This window comes from Sycon ciliatum, chromosome 1, assembly GCF_964019385.1.
Source record: "Sycon ciliatum chromosome 1, ocSycCili1.1, whole genome shotgun sequence".
In the NCBI taxonomy this organism is placed as follows: Eukaryota; Metazoa; Porifera; class Calcarea; order Leucosolenida; family Sycettidae; genus Sycon; species Sycon ciliatum.
In genome coordinates, this window is record NC_088643.1 from 5,667,065 (window position 1) to 5,687,064 (window position 20,000).

A 20,000-nucleotide genomic window follows, 5' to 3' on the forward strand; every position below is an offset into this window, starting at 1 on the left:
GACGTGATAAATTTCTCCCGTGACCTTTGCCATTTTTAGTAACACACCAACATTGACTGCTCATGACTTTATTCAAATTTGTGTCTCCGTATTGAATAGAAAAACATGGAAAACCGCGGGGCGCAGGTTGTGCGCTAGACTTTACTACTAAACCAGATTTTAAATGGTCAGGCATGCACAATTTAACACCAGGCTGACAAGACTCACCACCTATTGACGTTCTTGTTGTCTCCATACCGATGATTTCTTATGGATCTTTTGTTCAATGTGTTCAGTGCTACTGGAGGGTGACACAGACCCACCGCGGCGCCCCAACTCACTGCCCGTCCTATGCATCCTGGCAATCGTCATTCCCGTCACTCTGTTCACATCGGGCGGCGACAGTCGGAGCGGCGTGGTCGGTGGCGTTGGCCAGGCCTACGCGACGGAATCGCTTCACGGCGGCAGGCGACTATTAGCAGTCGACGCGCCGTCGAAGAGCTCATCCTTTGATGTATTTTTACCGGTGAGCGTGGGTAATTGGTGACCTGCTTCCTCTCGTTTTTCACGGTATGTTTTGCCGGTGCTTGCTATGGCTTGCAGTCCTTGGAGGTAGGGTGCGGTGTCAGGTGGGTAAGCACTACGCAGTGAGCACCAAACTCTGACTGGGTGTTTGTGTGCTTGAGCGTCACATGCTCATGCTGCACGTTCTGCACTTTGTCCCAGCAGCTCACCTTCAGTTATCATTTGATCCATGTCGAATACTGGTGCCGTGTACCGCTGTACCATGGTGAAGGTTTTGCTGCAGTGGAACCTTTAATCATGCATCCTTTGCTTTGAACCCTTCTACTATACTGCTGGTACATGGTGCTTCCAGTTCATGTACAGTGTTGCTCAATGTAATCCAGTCGCGTCACTCAAGTTTGTGTCTTACATCATTCCGTAGCCCAGTGTTCGCAGGTCTAGGGATGCGCAACGCCCGGCGTGTACTTGAGTGACGTGACTGGATTCCATTGAGCAACACTGTACATGGATCTTCTGTAAATTACTTTGGCATCTGCCAGCACCGTAAAGTACCGCGGGAGAGCCCCGTCTCGCGAGAGCGCCCCACCTTGATTATACGGCCAGGGAAAGGAAAATCGTATGGCAAAGTGCATCGAAGTGTGTACGGTGTGAGAACCTTAGTGTACTAAGGTCGCACTTGGCAGATTTTTATGTGGAGCTCATGTCCGCTCCAAGATAAAATTGAGTACGGATTGACTGCACAACGTGCAATGTGTGTACAAGGTCCGTGTCGTAAGACCTACAGACAGGACACCACCTCCACAATACGACCACGAAAGGACGAGGTGGTGGGGCGCTCTGGCGGTACTTTACAGTACAAGCGTGCTTGCACATCGCCCATGAGCTCTTGCACCTGTGTGATTGGTCCTGCTCTTGCTGGCCTTGTGTGTGCGCCCTGCTCTCCTGCAGAGTGTCCAGAAAGATGCTCTCTACGGCTACGTGCTAGGCTCCATCTCAGCGTTCTTCTACGTGGTGGCCGGCTTTCCTCAAGCGTACAAGAATGTAAGCAATCGACTAGCATAGCACCGTGACAAAGAAAGTATGCTCTCTCTTTCTTTCTCTCTCTCTCTCTCTCTTTCTCTCTCTTTCTCTCTACTGTAAACTGTGAAATTATTGCGATGGTCTATTTTCTGCGAAATTCGCGACCGCGTGGAAATCGCGAAATTTAGACAGCGCGAAAAGGAGATCCATGAAAGGTTTAGCAAGTATGCCACAGTAGCAAATTCTGCAATCGCAAAATTAAAACCTCGCAAACCTGTCCGGATTCTGAAAACGCTAACTAAAAACGCCGCGAAAATTTCACGCTTTACAATATCTCTCTCTCTCTCTATCTCCCTCTTCACTCTTCATTTTGGTGTAGGATCAGGAGGTGACTTCTCAATGCTGTTGTGTTACACGCTTTTTTTGTATTTTTATCGGTACCACGTCTTCACTTTGGTATGAACAAACAGAATAAATTAAATTTGATCCAACTTCTGTCCCCATCCCCCCCCCCCCCCCCCCCCTCTCTCTCCTGTCTTTCCTACTGTCCGACCTCGCTTCTCTGGTCTTTTTTCATCCAGCTCCCTTGCTAACCGGTGAAAAATTGGTTGGAGCAATTTCACAGCCAACGATTGTACAGTAACACACTTTCACCTTTCCGATCCCCCTGCTAATCCATAAAAACCGCCCCATACTTGAATGCATCGAATCCGACGCATTCAACTGCAAAACTTCAATCGTAACTTAGGGTGCGTTCTTAAATCCTCTCGGAAAAGTTGGAGACTCTCCGAAAAGTTCGAGAGCTGTTCTTATATCCTCTCCGAATTTTAGGAGGCTCTCCAAAGCTCTCCAAGCTTCAGAGGTGGTTGAAACTTGGAGATTCCCGCGGTTTGGGATCAGCGCATGCGAACTAGGCTAAAAGCCACGTGTTGATCATGAGTGTTGATCATGAGTGTACGCATTTCCCTTTTCGCATACGCACAGCGCATACTATTTTCGTGGCACTCTTTGGCGCTTCATTTTGCTTGACATTGCAAAATATCTCCGAATTCTTCGAGACCCGTTCTTGAAGAATCCCAGTTTCTTCGACTTCTCTTTTCTTCTTCTCCTAGAAGCTAGAGAATTTAAGAACGCACCCTTAACTCGTGTGTCCATCTGATTCATCTTGCTGTGATGTTTTTTTGCAGTTTAAGCGCAAATCTTGTGAGGGCCTCTCTCTCTACATGTTCATCCTGGCAGCGCTGGGCAACATCACCTACGCACTCGGTATCTTCCTCTTCAGTATGGAGCACATGTTCCTCTTGAACAAGCTCCCTTGGTTAGTTGGCAGGTAAGTTGTGACCAATTTTGCGATTGCGTTGTGCTGAATACCTAGAATAACCGGAAAGTTTAACGACCAAAATGTTTAACGTTTTTGTAATTTTGGCATGATAGCGTGCAGAAAGTTTAACGATGGCTACCTGGCCACCCATGGTCTGTATGCGCATCTTTACACATCTCAAACCGGGTTCGTGATAACGTTTCTTCGAATAACGAAAAAACTGGTCGCTAAAACGTTAGACTTTGTGACTTGTTAGACTTTCCGGTTTTACAGTACCTTCTGTCGTGGACTGGTTGAAATCTGATGGGATGACTGCGGCCAGCACCCTTACTGCTTTTAGCGCTCACATGCACTGCAGACTGTAGTTGATGTACGCACTGTAAGAATGGGCCAGCAGTGCTCGCGAGTCGCGGCTGCAAGGCCAGTGCCCCATGGCCGCTTTGACTTCTCTACGGATTTCAATGTCCAAGACAGTAGTATATGGGTGTTTTGCCTCCCTGTGTCGGGGGATGGTCATTATAATTATGTGGTTCCCATCGCACAGGCTTGGAAACCGATCCTAGTGGAAAGGGAGGAGCTATTTAGACAATGTTCTGCATTAACTTAGAAGTGGGAGCTGGCGGTATGAGTAGATGAAGTTGGTTGCTCCTAGGTGGAACACTCTTCAACTTGCTGGAATTCATTCACTTCAATGCGACAGAAATATTTACGTGCATTGTCTCTTTGCACCGTTCCTTTTGTTACCTTTGAATATCGCTCTTTTCCCCCATGGCCAGTTCATTCCTGACGATGGGCATGTAGACCGAAACGTTGAAATATTTTCTTGACTATGTGTGAACTACAGTGCTTTTTTGAGTGAAGGCAAGTTACCTATGAATGAATTGTGACAAGAAGAGTTGTAATACTCAATCAATCGTTTGTTTTCTCTTGTGCTCTTTCTCTCCTGCAGTCTCGGATCCTTGTTATACCAGTTTACTGTATCCTCCTCTTGCGCTAATACTAGAAGAACAAGTTGATTTTTTCAGTATTAAAATGCTGATGCTGTGCTCTTTCCTCGAGTTTATGCCATAGGCCGTTCTGAACCGCGTAGATGCATAATGCCAAGAGTACATGAAAACCAGAGTGTGCAGCTCGGATGGGTCACGGCGAAATTCTGTGATTACATCATTTTAGTGATGTAGTGCGTACAAGCAGGATTCAAGTAGGTCTCTTTCTGCACAACTGCAGCTCAGTTGTACGCACTACGCCATTTTCCGCCTCAGATCTGCACCAAATATGATGTAATCACGGAATTCCGCCGTGACAGACACCCATAGCAGAGAAGGCCCCAAGCTGCACACTCTGGTTTTCATGTACTCTTGATAATGCCTTTCAGTAGCTTCAGATAGATGGTGGGGTGCGACGGGTTCTTTAGAAGGGCCTTTGGCTGCAGAAGCGCACGCCTGGGCTCAAGAGGGTGTGTGTGGAAGGGGGGGGGGGGGGGGGGGACATGACGCTGTAGGTTCTTCTAGCATGGTTCGTAATCTCATTCTCACCGCAGGAGCCTTGGGCGCTGCTTTCGGCTCACGTGTCGGATATCTTTGGCTGCGGCTGTACATGCACCTGCTGGCTAGGCTGATAAGAAACAGGGAGAGCTGCATGTTTGTTACTTGGTTTCACCAGTATACAGGGTGGACTTGGTGGCTGGGTATGTACAAGACACTATCATGGGGTTGTGGTAGCCTGTGCTTCGAAGTTGACTCATTGCCTTGTAATGCCCTTGACTCCTCCATCCGCAACAGATTCTGTTCCAGTTCTTTCTCTACTCCAAGGATAGCATTTGCAGCGAGACGGACCAAGAGCAGAGGACGCCGCTGAATTCAGACTACGCTCAGCCAGTCGATTACAGCATTGTGGAAGTGTGAGGACATCCACTGAGCTGCTCGACTGCAGCATTGTGGAGATGTGGAGGGAATTCCTGCACTTGCCTGCTCATCGCCGCAGAATGTCCAATTCCTTGGTGAGAGAATTGGACATTTCTGAGGTTTCTTGTCCATTCTCTTTCCCATTTGGGCTTGAAGAAGCTCTAGTTCCGTGCCGCCCATCTCGGCAGCGCACTGCTCGAGTGCAGCATTGTGGAGATGTGGGGGAAATTCCTGCACTTGCCCGCTCATCGCCGCAGAATGTCCAATTCTCTCATTCTCTCGCCGAGGAATTTGACATTTCTGGGGTTTCTTATCCATTCTCTTTCCCATTTGGGCTTGAAGAAGCTCTAGTTCCGTGTCGCCCAATCTCGGCAACGCTAGTTTTTTTAATTTATTACGTTGAAATACCATTCTTACAGCAAAGTCTACCCGTATAGTCCGTTTTCAAGGTGAACATTGAGATGAGCTTTGCATCTTGTACTGACATATGTTCCACGATAGCAATGTCTAATGAACCCCGCATTTCCCCGAACATGAAGCTACTTTTGATCAAGTACGACTTACTAGTGGTTGCTGCTTCAGTACTCGAGTGAACACATTGAGGCGACGGGACTGTGGCCTGAAAGCGGGGTAGTGTTGGAAGCTGTGGCCTTAGTAAAAAGAGAAAAAAAGAAAAAAAGTGAATTTAGGTAGCTAACATAGCACATGCAGGGCTGCACTGTGTTCCCTGAATGTGTTTAAAAAAAGTTGGGTTTTCGGCAGGGGCGGGAATTAGAACGAGGCTGTCAAGTGCAGTACGATGTACAGCAATGTGGAAGATAAGGCTCGGTGCGCTGGATTGTGCACATTCACATCCTGCACTGGCACGTATTGTGTACAGCAATGCATGCGTCGGTTCAACATCACATTTCGTTGTGTACGCCGAAGTCGCTTCACAGGCAGAAACTCGACAGGGGGCGGCAATTGGAAGGGGGATCAACGGTACTTTACGGTATAATTATGTGTAGGACTCCCTGCATCACACTGCATGCTGCACACTCCATGTCTTGTTGACATAATGTAATCTTGTGTGGTCTTTTGATTAGTTGTTGTTATGAGCTAACGTTAGTGTCTTGGTCATGTAAGGACACTTGCTTGAAATAGGAGTACACTAACTTTGTACATGTATTGAAACGGAGATGCCGGTACAGAGTTCTAGCCAGGTCAATATAGTAGGCGGGCGGGCATGGGAAAAAGTTACCCATGACCCATTTTTTTCCATTGTCCAAAATTGTCTTGCCATGCAAAATGTAACATACGGGGTGAACCCCGACTTCACCCCTCACAAATGTGCCTTTATGAACCCTCTAGTAGTGACTATCGACTGTATTTTCGTTGAATTGCACAAAAATCGGAAAATGAGTAGGGGGGGGGGGGCACTTTTTCACAGGGGGGGGGGGGCGCAAACGGAGTAGGGGGCGCTGCGCCCCCTTTGGCTAGAACCCTGCGGTAAGATTAATGCGGATAATCGGATAATCTGTGTAGGCATGTTATTCAAGAAGCTCCAGCATAATTTTAAGATTATGCTGCAATGATGTGCATGACATTGTACAGTTCCGGACCATGATGACTATGACAGCATGCCATGCAATGTCATGCACAGTCAGTGAATGAGGCTTTCCAGAATCACATACAGAGTGGCATACATCGGCTCCTGTACTTGCAACAATTCCCAGTATTATTGCCATTCTGCCCAGACCACATCGTGCACTGCATGTACACTAATTGTAGTAATCCGTTGCCCAACAGGCACACTGGCTGCCATACGGTGATACCTTCGCACTAGCGAGGTCACACCAGAGAGCCCATACAGTCATACAGATTGATTGAGTACCTATACATACATGCATACATACATACATACGGTCGGTTTACGCATCTGACGGCTCTAATAATGTGTATGTACATCGAAGTAGAGGTACTCATCAATCTGTGTAGGTATGTGTAGGGCTCCCTGGGTCACACCATAATTATTATGATACACAAAAACACTGCAGGTGAGTATTTCAATGTGACTACCACGCAACGCAACAGTTATCATGTTGCAACAACAAGAGGAGACTTGCAGAATACAGCTAGGGATGAACCAATGACTTGCAGTGTAAGTGGCAAAACAAAAAAGAAGTGACAACGCTAGCGAGTCATCACAGTCATGTAACATGACATCATCCAAATCAACGGGGAGAAAAAAAACCGAAGAAAGCAAAACACACACACACACACACACACACACACACACACACACACACAGCACTGGCTTGCAAAAATAAATTGTCAGATACAGTTGCACCGGACTGTTATACGGGCGCAGGGATGAGATACAAACCATAAACTGACCGCGCTGGGTTACGAAAACATGCTATCATGATCAAAGACCGCGCTGGGTTACGAAAACATGCTATCATGATCAAAAAGTGTAAGAACGTAAGCCGCGCGGCGTGGAGCTATCACACGGGGCGCAGGGCACCTCACACTGGAGGAGGGCTGTTAGTAGTAAGTGTCAGCAGAATACCGAGCGCCAGGAACGGCACTGCACGGGAGAATGACAAACGGAAACATTGCTGAACGAGGACATTGTCAAAAACGAAATGATATCAGACAATGATGCTATGGTGATATGCGCTTCGGTATAGTGTCATGCTCTCAATTGGTTGACGAAGCTGAACAGTACTAATCAACAGACAGGAATCAGCATGCAAGCAGATTCAGAGACAAGTCTGGGTCAATGGCAGACCCACGTGCTAGGCTAGACGGACATATTCAATGACAAACGGACGGTTGACGGGACGACCGGTCAAGCTAAGGGAATTTCACGCGCGCTCTCCATGCGCACCACACCTCGTTGCACAGCGAAGGAGAACAACGGCAGCTGATGCTGTGATCCTATCAGAGCACTCGTTCAGGGGAATACGTTGTGTAATATCGCTAAAAGGGTAGCCATGCACTAGCCCAAGGTGCTACACAAGCCTGACAGAGCAAAGGCAGTAAACAAGATGGGCGCTATGCCAACAGCAAAGTGTAACAACGCTAGTTTGTTGTCAAGGGAGGATCGCTTCACCCGGAAGCAACGCGTCTGTAATTTCGCACACGTGTTGCGCGGCGAGCGGCAACGCCAGTCCAAATGCCCACGGCGGCCGGCAGGTGATGGGAGGCTAAGCGGCGATGCGTAGCTGCCTCAGGTCTGCTGAGAGTGACTAGTTGTAACCGTGCTAGCAGCCGCTGGTGCTGTGGATATCGCGTGAGCCTGGTTGGGCGGAGAAGACACCGGTACACCCGTGAATGGATCTTCACAACAAGAAACACAGAAATAAACAAAACGCATATTCATTAATAGTTGTGGGAATGGAAAAGGGAAACGTCCGCTGACGAAAAAATAGACTGTCGCCACCAGGACTCGAGCTGGGGACCTTTGCTTGAAGCCAGCGATGCTCTAACCACTGAGCGAAGTTATGGTGTGGCTGTCATCAGTACACAGTACGCAATACACAGCTAACATCTACCGCAATTTGATACAAGACATTCAATAGTCCAAACGATGTGTGCTGGTGCACAAGACATGGTCATTGTACACGACCTCTCAGAGTGTTCAGATTCAGCTTCAAGGCCCTAAAATTTGTCATACAGTGGAGATTGGATATAAGTTCATATAACGACACTCCTTCGGGAGAGAACAAAATGTCACTATATTCAATCCGGCACTAAACCCGATCTTCGCAAAGGACTTACTAAACGACTTGGGCAACAGAATTGTGTCGCTAAACTCAATCTGTCGTTATATGCGCTGTTGTTATATCCGATCTCCACTGTATTCGTACAAGCCATGCAGCGTTACCCACGTCGTAAGTACAGTTCTGCCACATCCGATGCATTGACACAGTCACTGACTGCATGTGATCTAGAAATATAGTTTAATAAACACACTGAAAACTCTGTGTGTTGAGAGTTGAGGCTGCACCGTGTGTGATTCATCGTCTTGAATCTGAATTCGAACACTCTGAGAGGTCGTATACATATGCGCCAAAACAATCCCTTTTCGTACGGACTCGCCATACACAACACCAGGTGCCTACAGAATTGAAGTATGCATGTGAATTCAATACAACAGGACAGGGTGAGCTAGTCATAAACGCTTACCGACAGAGAAATCAGCCTGGGATGCAAGAAAACAACACAAGCAGAAAATAGCAGAGCAACAATATTAATTTTTGTTTGAAATCAAACTTTTCTACTTCAAAGTTCAAAAAAATCCCCCCCCCCCCCCCTGGCTCAGGGTGTACTAAGAAAGGTTTAACTCAGGGCACACAACATTATCCAACCGTTTTTTTCTTTCTTTCATTATATTTAAAACATTCCTTATTGGAGAGTATAACTTCCCAATCCTTTTAAAAAAAGGCCAATAAACTGGCAAAAATGTATACACATGGTGCTCTCGTGCATGCAGTGCAGGTCATTTTTTTGCAAGATACTGATAGTTCCCGGTTATAAGTCGAATCCCGGTTGTAAGTCGACCCCCACCCTTTCTCCTTCTATTTTTAGTCGTAAAAGGTCGACTTACAACCGGAAAAATACGGTAATATTCGCGTTAGGCTCTTCTCGCAAAAAAATAGCGAACATATAATAAGTCTCGGATGGAGAGCCAAGGATTAATCTATAGCAAAGAAAAGGACCAAGGAACAAAAAGTTACGCTATTATGTCCACTAACACCACCAGTCACTTCACAATCAGGTGACCGTCGGTCAAATTTGTGCAATGGTATTGCATGAGCTGCTTGTCAAGTGACTGGTGGTGTTGGTGGATATTATAGCGTAACTTGTAGCTCCTTGGTTCTTTTCTTTCCTATATATTACACCGCGAATAAATGTTATTAGGCAGTTTACAGCAATGCCAGCACAACACGTGTCCGGTTGCATGAGATATCACTTGAGACACACAGCATGCTTACCTGCTCCATTAACAGGTCAGTGGGATCGAAAAGCTGCACGGGATACCAAGCAGAAGTTGGATCAAAACACGCGCATGGACAAACACGCACGCACATACGCGTGCACGCACACACACACACACACACACACACACACACACACACACAAACATGGACATATTGGTCAAAATACAGATTTGATATTCACAAGTCAGTTTACGGTTATATACACACGGCGAAAGACCGGTGTCTAAAATCATCAGGCTAATCTGTGTCCAGTGGACAGAGACAGCAATACAATTCCCATACAGCAATGACACAGCCAAGTCCTGAAGGTGTCTGATTGAAGAGTGATTACAAAAAAATAAACAGCAAAGAAGGATTTAATTATAGGAAACTTCACTTCTCAACTCCACACTCCAAAAACGGTCTCTTCACTGCGATTCATATTCAAATTTACATTTAAACACCAACTTTTCGGGCCTGGCCCATCAGCAGGGCAATGAAGGATATGGTTGTGTAATTACTAATACACATACCGAAGAGCGCCACCGTTACACACAGAAGTAGGGTACAGCAATACACCGAATCCTAAGATGTTGCAAGCCTGAGTTTAGCACACCTAATGTACTAAATTAAATGACTAATATAAAGTGGATGCGAGCAGCACTGCCCACAAGGGACTCCAACATGCAGAGCAGAACCAGAAGAAGTAGCCACTGAATGTTGCCAGTGGACGTACCTCAATCTGATTGTGGGTACTGTACCCAGTGGATGTACATCATGTAATGTACCTCATTGTGAGGGGCACTAAACTGCCCCCCCCCCCCCCAGCTCAAACTAAGGGGCACTAAACTGCCCCCCCCCCCCAGCTCAAACTAAGGGGCACTAAACTGCCCCCCCCCCCCCTCACTCTGAGGGGCACTAAACTGACCCCCAGCTCACATCACCACCATCAAAGTAAAATAGTCAATGCCACGCATGCGCATACCTGATCCACCGTGTTGGAGTCAAGAGCGCCGGACAAGTACTTCTGCACGCCTCCAAGACCCAACTGTACATTCTCTACATGCTCTCCACAGGAGTGACTGAGAGAGAGAGAGAGTGAGAAAGAGAGAGAGAGAGAGAGAGAGAGAGAGAGAGAGAGAGAGAGAGAGAGAGAGACGCACACACACGTAGAGCGAAACCTCCTTATTATTATTATTATGGCACATGGCATCACTACTTCCACAAAACTGACAAAAGAATAGGAAAATTTCAATTGAAACCCGGTAGACCGAAGTGCCCGTAACGTCGGTGTCTGGATGACCGACGTATGAGTGTACTGTGGTCCCATCTGTGCCATGGAATTCGGCTGGATTAAAAACTCTGATTTACTGCTGCAATGGGCATAAAAAGGACATTTTGGTTGCTGAAAATTATGCTGGCTTATAGAGGGTGCTGGTTTATAAAGTGCTGGATTAAAGAGGTGGGAGTGTATCTACGGTACTTTTTTCAACACGAACTACTCACATGCACTTCGGGTTCAGGTCCTTTGGCGCAGTAATACCTAGAGCGTCCAGCAAGGCCGAGTCTGTTGTTGAAGTGACATCAGAGGAGGACGATGATGTCGTGGCCAGTGTACTGTAGGAGTGATTGCCAACAGCGGCGTGGGTCTGTGGCACACTGTTGGATTGTGTTGTCGAGGCAATGCCGGGCAAGATGTCCGAAACCGCGTGCAGAAAGTCCAAGTCGTCCTGGTCGTCGTCCTCAAGCTGTGAGCACACACACGCACGCACACACACACGCACACACACACACACACGCACACAATGTCAAGGTACAGTCTTTAAAAAATGTACAGTATGACTAGCGTACTTTCCCGAGTAAAAAGCCGCACCCAGATTTTTTGTCACGAAACACAGACATCTACTCGATCTATTACCGTTAATTTGACCGAGCGGCATGTACTCCGGAAAATACTAAATGTCAGAAGATGGCACTTCAAAGTACTGGTAATCCCTATTCACTTCAAGCAGAGACGCACAGTCATTCACACACTGACACGGCATTGAATGAAAGTGGAAGTCTAAAACAAGCTACGAAGTCACATAGTTAGGCGAGACCAAAAAAGAGATTCCCCCCCCCCCCCGCACCAAAATCGAGCCAAAGCCATTTTTTCATACATGTACATATTAAATAAACGAGAGAGCTTGGAAGCTCAGGGCCCTACGCTATGCTTTCTTGCCTTGATGAAATAGACAAAAAAAAGCATAGGGATGTTTTTTTCAGACATAACCTGGGATTCAAACCCGCACGATCGCCCTGCAAGCATCCCCCGATACACTTCGCATACATACTAATTCTTCCAAGTTGCTTCACGTTATGATCTTGCATTTCAAAGCCTTATTTGAGTATTGTGGCCAGCCATCTTTGATGGTACGGTACGGTACGGGACAGGTATGGGCGAGGGTAATACGACACCGTCTACCGCCTTGATGACCTAGGCAAAAAAAAGCATGAGGATGTTATAAATTTATCAATTCTCCTATTTTTTTTAAAGGCATCACCTGGGATTCGAACCCGCACTATCGCCCTACATGCATTCCCCGATACACTTCGCATTCATACTCATTCTTCCAAGTTGCTTTACGTTATGATCTTGCTTTTGAAAGCCCTATTTGAATGTTGTGGCCAGCTGTCTTTGATGGCATGGTACGGTACGGGACAGATACGGGATAGCGCCAGGCGTGACACAAACAAACAAATAAACACCAAATTAAAGCTGTGTGGACCCTGGCTAGCGCCAGCCGTTACTGAAGTAACGTCTTCTGCATAGCTACGGGAATAAATTAAATTAATTATGTACAGTACTGATCGTGTGAGTAGATCTGTGACGTGGAGTCAAACAAACCCGAGCTTGTAGGACTCCCTGATGTACAGATCAGGGCCATCGTTGGCCGAAATATAGAAAATTTGAACGGGTAAACCGCGTACCTGTTGTCTGTAAAGAAAATTGAATAAAAATTACCGGAAAATGCTGTAAAAAAAGTTCAACATGGCATGCACACATAGTCATGTACATACATGGGAAAAAAATAAAAAATAAAATTCGCCCGCCCGCACCAATTTCACATGGGTCCTGCCCGGGAATCTCGATTATATTTTGGTCTCGCCTTAAGTTAAGGTCTAAAATAAGGATATGTACATGCAAGCCACACGCTGCCCGGTGACTGTTATATGAGCATGAGAATCGAAAGAGTTGTAACTGCTTCCAAGCGGTCGTCTTCCATGTTTGAATGCTCAGCGTATTGAGCACTACTCGCCAGCTGCTGCTACAGTGTACGTCTCCATATGTACGCCTTGTTTGATAGAAAGCAGTTATGGTGATTGGTTGACAGCATGTTACACGGCGGAGTACGCACTAGTAGTAAAATGAGGGTCCGAACCGCGGCCAGACCCCGTACGGTTCAACTGGTCGTCAAGACCGGGGCTCTGCGAACCGATAATGGTTGTAGTCAGGAGCACTGTTTTCAACACAGTGCGTCCTCCGCCCTGTAACATGTTGTCAGCCCGTCACCAGTGTACGTCTCTGTACGTGCACACCAGGGGGGTCTCTGTCTCTGTACGTGCACACCATGGGGGGGGGGGGGGGTAGGTAGGCTTACCACGACATTGGAAGGCCTGACGAGTATGTCTTCACCAAGGCTGGTAGAGGTCATCGAGGATGGCTGGGCGACTGAAGCTGCGCGCACAATGCCACCATGTACACAGGAAAACAAAGCTGGATCAACAGTAGCATGCATACTTTCGGTATGGTATATGCTAGGAAAAGGCCACATGATGGCTCCTGTACAGTCCAGTTTCAAAGTGCATCCATAGAACGTAAACTCTCCATGCCAAGTCAAATGTGTCATTAGCTGTGTGTGTGTGTGTGTGTGTGTGCCAGCTAGTTCGGTTGGTGGGTGCACTTGTGCCAGATAGTGTTGGGCCTGTTGCCAACGGGCTCGGCTGCTTGAAGGTGTATTGTTGTACCTACCACCTTTGTTGGTTTCAGGGTTCATATACTTTCTGTTTGAAGTATACATACCTGTTAACCATGGACTGCTTCTGGCTAGATTAACTCTTGTGTAATCAATGGTGCTAGTGAAGCTTATATCAGATCCACTCTGATTTAGCCACCGACACTAGTACCAAGTATTACCTTCACTGGGGGCAGGGGTACCTGCAGTTGGATCCCGGGACGGATACCCTGATGCCGTCAGTCCTTTTCTGCACCTTGTCCTCACCCACTTACTGAGGTGTGGTGAGCCCATAAGTGGGATCATTTCAAGTCCACCCTAGTTTGGGGATTTCAGGGGGTGTCGGTCGTTGGGTGGTTCAATGGCCAATTGAGTCATCTTTCCAAGATTCCTTTTGAGTCTCTCTCCCCTCTCCCGGGGAGACCCACGTGACCAGTTTTGGCAGTGAGCAACAAGTACAAGTACAAGTACAAGTGTGTGTGTGTGTGTGTGTGTGTGTGTGTGTGTGTGTGTGTGTGTATGTGTGTACGGGCGTAAGCGCATACGCATGCCTCGCCAGGCTTCTGTTGGGTGCGAAGCAAGGAAAAAAGTTACATGAACGATGTGGTTCATTTGCAAGATAATCTCTTTGCTGTCATAGCTAATGCAGTACAATGGGGAAGGCCTGTGGGAGGACTGATGGTCAGACGATCTAATTTTAGTGATTTTAGCAAAATTAGTGTTTTCGCTAAACTTTACCGTTGCCAAATGAGAACTTGTATACCCCGGACCAGCATCCACTTTATTGTTTTTTTTTCACTGGGTGCTAAAATTTGTCATCGCAAAACCGAGCTGGTTCGGAAATTTCTAAAAATTAAACTATCCGGTTTTCAGCATAAACACTGGGAAAAAAACCCCGAGTATCAGTACAAGGTACAGCATACGAACTTACAGGCACCCACATACTGGTCAGCGGAGAACTGAGGGTCCGCTTGCTGCATCAATTGCTGCATTTCCTGCTGCAACAAACAAGGCAGAAAAGACAAACACAATAAGAGTTTTAGCGAGTGTTACTACTCTCCTGGAGAGAAAGAGAGTAAGAGAGGACTAAATGATTAAAATCAAGAGATATTCTTCTCCTGAATGAGAATGGCTGACTGGATATAAACTAATAGTACATCTTGAAGTATAGCATCATATGATCCTCGACCCGATGGTGGATGATCTTCTCATCACCTTCCTACAGCACCTCACAGCATATTTACTCAATGCGCGTTGCTTGCGTTTAGTCTACTGTTTCACCCTGAAGATGGGCCAAGCTCGAAAATTTGGTAAACATTTCAAGTGACGCCATCTGCAGCAAAGAGTCTGTGTTAGAGAGTTAGGATTGAGGAAACCTAGCGGTAGACGATGTTCAGAATAGATCTAGATCTAAGCTCCTCTGGACCAAAAACCTTCCCATCTAGATAAGTCCACCGATTACACGTGTGACCAACAGTAGATAAGCTTATGTACTCTTGGTATCCCCAAGAGTACATATATAATTATTAATTATTATTTTGTAGAAAGGAAAAGGACATATGGGTACGAGTTAAGAGTAACTCTCCATCACTGTAACATGACACTATATACAGTCAGAAAGTGCAATAACTAGGCACAAAACTGACAGAGTATACTGAGACATTCGACGTCCTGACACCTAGCTTCAACACATCTCCGTAGTGCTAACCGGCAGCCTTCCAACTTGGAAGGTTCAAGGTTATAGAAAGACCAAAGAGGGGAAGGCAAGCGCAACGAAAACGAGCAAAAGCTAAAGTCCCAACGGAACAAAGAATGTCGATTGTTACTGGACGATGACGAGACCAGTACGATATTTGACCAAGCGGTCTAACTACAATTCGAAGCAGCAAAGCAGCACACCACCCAACTTGGGTGGGTCATAAATATCAAAGATAAGTAAAGAAAGGGGAAGCTTTGCGAAAACGAATTGTACAAGCCGAAAGCCAAACTCCTACAGTACTCCTCATGCATGACATTGTGATGAACCATATGTCCTTTTCCTTTCTACATTTATTTATGGCTCAACATCCGAGTTTCAAATTGCACACCTGATGAGCCGTCACGCACCAGACGGCGAAACGTACGTCATGTGAAAAAACTTGTTTTGTAGTCAACTAGTCCATCACAATGTCATGCATGAGGAGTACTGTAGGAGTTTGGCTTTCGGCCTGTACAATTCGTTCTCGCAAAGCTTCCCCTTTCTTTACTTATCTTTGACATTTATGACCCACCCAAGTTGGGTGGTGTGCTGCTTTGCTGCTTCGAATTGCAGTTAGACCGCTTTGTCCAATATCGTACTGGTCTCGTCATCGTCCAGTAACAATCGACATTCTTTGTTCCGTTGGGACTTTAGCTTTTGCTCGTTTTCGTTGCGCTTGCCTTCCCCTCTTTGGTCTTTCCATAACCTTGAACCTTCCAAGTTGGAAGGTTGTCGGTTAGCGCTACGGAGATGTGTTGAAGCTAGGTGTCAGGACGTCAAATGTCTCAGTATACTCTGTCAGTTTTGTGCCTAACGTTAGTTATTGCACTTTCTGACTGTATATAGTGTCATGTTACAGTGATGGAGAGTTACTCTTAACTCGTACCCATATGTCCTTTTCCTTTCTATATTTATTTATGGTTCAACATCCGAGTTTCAAATATATTATTTTGACTAGTTTATTCATATTTTAATAATAGGGCAGTTCCCACAGACTCAAGGTCTTCTTACGGGGTACCCTAAGAATGAAAGTAATGCATGGCGAAATAGAGATGGCGATGCAGCAGTGCGGATATCAGATGGAGCACTATTCCATCTGTCTGCAGCCAAATAAGAGAGAGAAAACAGACCGTAGCGTGAATAAACTCGGGGTAAAACAGATATATAACCCCCACAAGAAAGTGAAACTTCAGCCATGGGGTCTGCGACGGTAGAACTTCACATCACGTGACGAATCCGTACACGTTATTTGCACCCAGTGCACGATAGATACAGGGCTGTACGCCACGGATAAAAAAAACCCGTTTTCAGTGCTCCCTGCTGTACGCAACCCTGCTTTGGGTCCAACTCTCTTGTGGTCACGTTGCACTGTTTGCCAGCGTAACCTTTTGAACCATGTCACGTGATGTGAAAATCTGCCATCCCAGCACTGTATAGTCTATAGAGGTTGTGCAGGCAGTCAAACACTCTTGGGGATCATGTACTAGTACTCTTGGTATGGCCAAGAGTACATAACCCCCCCCGAGTGAGCAACGCCTGAGCATGGCCAAGAGTACATAACCCCCCAGAGTGAGCAACGCCTGATCATGGCCAAGAGTACATAACCCCCCCCCCCCCCCCAGTGAGCAACGCCTGAGCATGGCCAAGAGTACATAACCCCCCAGAGTGAGCAACGCCTGATCATGGCCAAGAGTACATAACCACCCAGAGTGAGCAACGCCTGATCATGGCCAAGAGTACATAACCCCCCAGAGTGAGCAACACCTGATCATGGCCAAGAGTACATAACCCCCCAGAGTGAGCAACACCTGATCATGGCCAAGAGTACATAACCCCCCAAAGTGAGCAACGCCTGATCATGGCCAAGAGTACATAACCCCCCAGAGTGAGCAACGCCTGATCATGGCCAAGAGTACATAACCCCCCAAAGTGAGCAACGCCTGATCATGGCCAAGAGTACATAACCACCCAGAGTGAGCAACGCCTGATCATGGCCAGGAGTGCATAACCCCCCAGAGTGAGCAACGCCTGATCATGGCCAAGAGTACATAACCGCCCAGAGTGAGCAACGCCTGATCATGGCCAAGAGTACATAACCCCCCAGAGTGAGCAACGCCTGATCAAGCCCTGCATAGGGTCTTGGTCGAGCATAGTCGGATCTTCTGCTGTCATGCGTACGCTCCACACCAGCGCGAGGCAGGGCACCTTCGCTTTCGAGTCGAGAGCTCCGGGGTATTTTTGGTGAAGAAAAGTCGCGCTGGAATGTACAAACTGTACGGGTGCTAGAGGGTCGTGATATTATGTGTATCAATCTCGTGTCCCGTTCGCGACCGGGACGGGCGTGCCCGGAATCAGATCTGTACCGTATTATGACGCAAAGATCCGATTACGTTTGACCAAGACCCAATGCAGAGCTGGATCAGGCGTTTCACACTCTGGGGGGGGGGTAATCTATTCTTGGCACGACACATAAACGGTGCACCTGGCACAGTTTCTTCTTGGTCCTACCAAACTAGTCGGCAAAAGGAACAATGCTTGGTGGGCACATGTAAAGCAAAAATAACTAAATACTGACCGGAGTAGTCAGGCTGCCCATCTTGTAGGGTGAGCCGTCGAGCTCGCCGACTTGCGTGATGGCCAAGTGCGGACGCTTCATGGGCAGGGAGCCCTGCGTGACGCACTGGCCGATGAAGCCGAGGAGCTTCTTGATCACCGCGTCCTGCTTGGTCACCTGCTGACGGAGCGTGAGAACTTCAGTCCACAGGCCGTCCTTGTCGCTGTACATGAAACACACACGTGCACCCCCCCCCCCCCCCCACACACACACATGCACGCACGCACACGTGTGCACGCATGCACAAGGAAAGCACGAGAAGAATGGCAACTCAGCTTTGACAAAGTCGAAAGAGACAATCCAGTCACAGAGACAATCCAGTCAAAACACTTCTTGCTGCATAAGGTTGATAGTAGGGAGTTTTAGCAACTCGTAAACGAGAACGAAACGAGTGAGATACATGGTTACGTTTGGTTGGTCACATTCCCAAATGGGAATCACTTGGAATCACTCGGAATCATTCTCGCCCGTTTGGTTGGTCAAAAAAGTGCGTTAGGTTGGTCACATTCCACATGATTCCAGAATGGGAATCGCTGAGAATGATTCTTTTTGGAGAATGATCATTCCACCTCACATGCTGGAATGAGCATTCTCATTCCGGAATCAAAAATGATAATGGCTGCCACGAGCCAAACAATGTAGCAACAGGTTCAAGTGCCTCAAGTCATGCACTCAGAAGTACCATGACTCTCTCAAGGAAACTAGAGTCGGGTAAAAGAAAAGACAGCCGCCGTTCCACAACGACATCATGGAATTGCTATGTCAAGTGATTCCTAATTGATTCCGGTGCGTTAGTTTGGTCAGGTGATTCTTGCCGATTCCCATTCCAGAATGGTTGTCATTCTACACTGATGTCCATAGTCGATATGCGCTTGCACGTTTTTTGCACTGATGCCCAACCAAACGCAATCTCAATATGCATAATGCACGTCACTGATGTCCATAGTCGATATGCGCTTGCACTTTTTTTGCACTGCAACCGTGCGCTAAAATGCATACCAACAGGAGTGCGGATCCTGTCCAGGTACCACAGCGTGTCGTAGAGGAAATCGAAACAGTTTGGCGCAATCGTCGCGGCTGAGCTTGTCTAACCCAAGCCAAAGAAACGTCACAAATCATGCCGCTCAACACGATCTTCTGCACCATGATCAATTCATCCAGTCCAAAGTAAACTACTAAAGCAAGACTATTTCGTCCTCATCAATGATATTCTCGCCGTATGCCAGAAGATGGACACGAGCATCGAAATCATCCACCAGCAAAAGAAAGCAACAGCAAGGATTTGAACTTCAAGTTAGTTGAAGCTTTCCTCTTCTCAAATCATGCTCGGCTTTTTGAATAAAATCTCCACGCCGCACGCGCGCTGCGCTGGTCGATGAAATAAATCAAAAGAAAGAACTCGTATGCCATAACGAATCAACTGCCCTTGATTCGTACAGCACGAGCTCCGATTGCAGAGCGAAACGAGACTCGAACCCAGGCATCCGAGTCGACCACGGACAGGGAGCCCTACATAATACAGTATGTGTAGGCTCTCTGACCACGGACTCGTAGATCTGCGAGCTGCTGTGACTCATGATGACGTCATCACAGTGCAGCAGTGTGACTCATGATATCATAGCAATGCAGCAGTGTGACTCATGATGATATCATATCAATACATGTAGCGTAGAGATATATAGGGACCTTTTTGTTGCATTATGCTCACCGAGTTAGACTCGACAACGCAGACACGACCTGATCCTGACGGCTCTTTAGCTCATGCAGCGACTTCATCATGGTGCCAAGCTCGTCTCGTGACATTTGAACTCCTGGCTGGACAACTTGTGCATTGCGTGCATTCACCTGCGCAGAAGAAAACCAAACCAGCCCACAGAACAACAGTTTTCCACGCAGCCAAGGAGAGGCTAAGAACACGTCATCAAAAGGTCATCATA

At 47.0% G+C, this 20,000-nt stretch overlaps 2 protein-coding genes across 4 annotated transcripts in view; one reads left to right on the forward strand and one right to left on the reverse strand.

Annotated features, from left to right (window-relative positions):
- Window positions 1–5,312, forward strand: part of LOC135811258 (lysosomal amino acid transporter 1 homolog) — a 9,272-nt gene extending 3,960 nt beyond the window's left edge. The window contains exons 4-8 of the mRNA XM_065324470.1: window positions 276–505; window positions 1,453–1,545; window positions 2,712–2,854; window positions 3,795–3,822; window positions 4,627–5,312. Coding sequence (XP_065180542.1) covers window positions 276–505; window positions 1,453–1,545; window positions 2,712–2,854; window positions 3,795–3,822; window positions 4,627–4,749 — 617 coding nt within the window. The 3' untranslated portion in view covers window positions 4,750–5,312. The remainder of the gene's footprint in view (window positions 1–275; window positions 506–1,452; window positions 1,546–2,711; window positions 2,855–3,794; window positions 3,823–4,626) is intronic.
- Window positions 5,313–6,786: 1,474 nt separating this feature from the next.
- LOC135811268 (heat shock factor protein-like) overlaps window positions 6,787–20,000 on the reverse strand; it is a 16,735-nt gene continuing 3,521 nt past the window's right edge. For 2 of the 3 annotated variants that reach the window (XM_065324482.1, XM_065324499.1), the window contains exons 4-12: window positions 19,772–19,908; window positions 18,025–18,226; window positions 14,643–14,709; window positions 13,358–13,434; window positions 11,223–11,464; window positions 10,702–10,798; window positions 9,732–9,764; window positions 8,923–8,938; window positions 6,787–8,073 (exon numbers count right to left, since the gene is read on the reverse strand). In XM_065324482.1, coding sequence (XP_065180554.1) covers window positions 7,964–8,073; window positions 8,923–8,938; window positions 9,732–9,764; window positions 10,702–10,798; window positions 11,223–11,464; window positions 13,358–13,434; window positions 14,643–14,709; window positions 18,025–18,226; window positions 19,772–19,908 — 981 coding nt within the window. In that variant the 3' untranslated portion in view covers window positions 6,787–7,963. The remainder of the gene's footprint in view (window positions 8,074–8,922; window positions 8,939–9,731; window positions 9,765–10,701; window positions 10,799–11,222; window positions 11,465–13,357; window positions 13,435–14,642; window positions 14,710–18,024; window positions 18,227–19,771; window positions 19,909–20,000) is intronic. The other variant, XM_065324490.1, reaches the window with a different exon arrangement.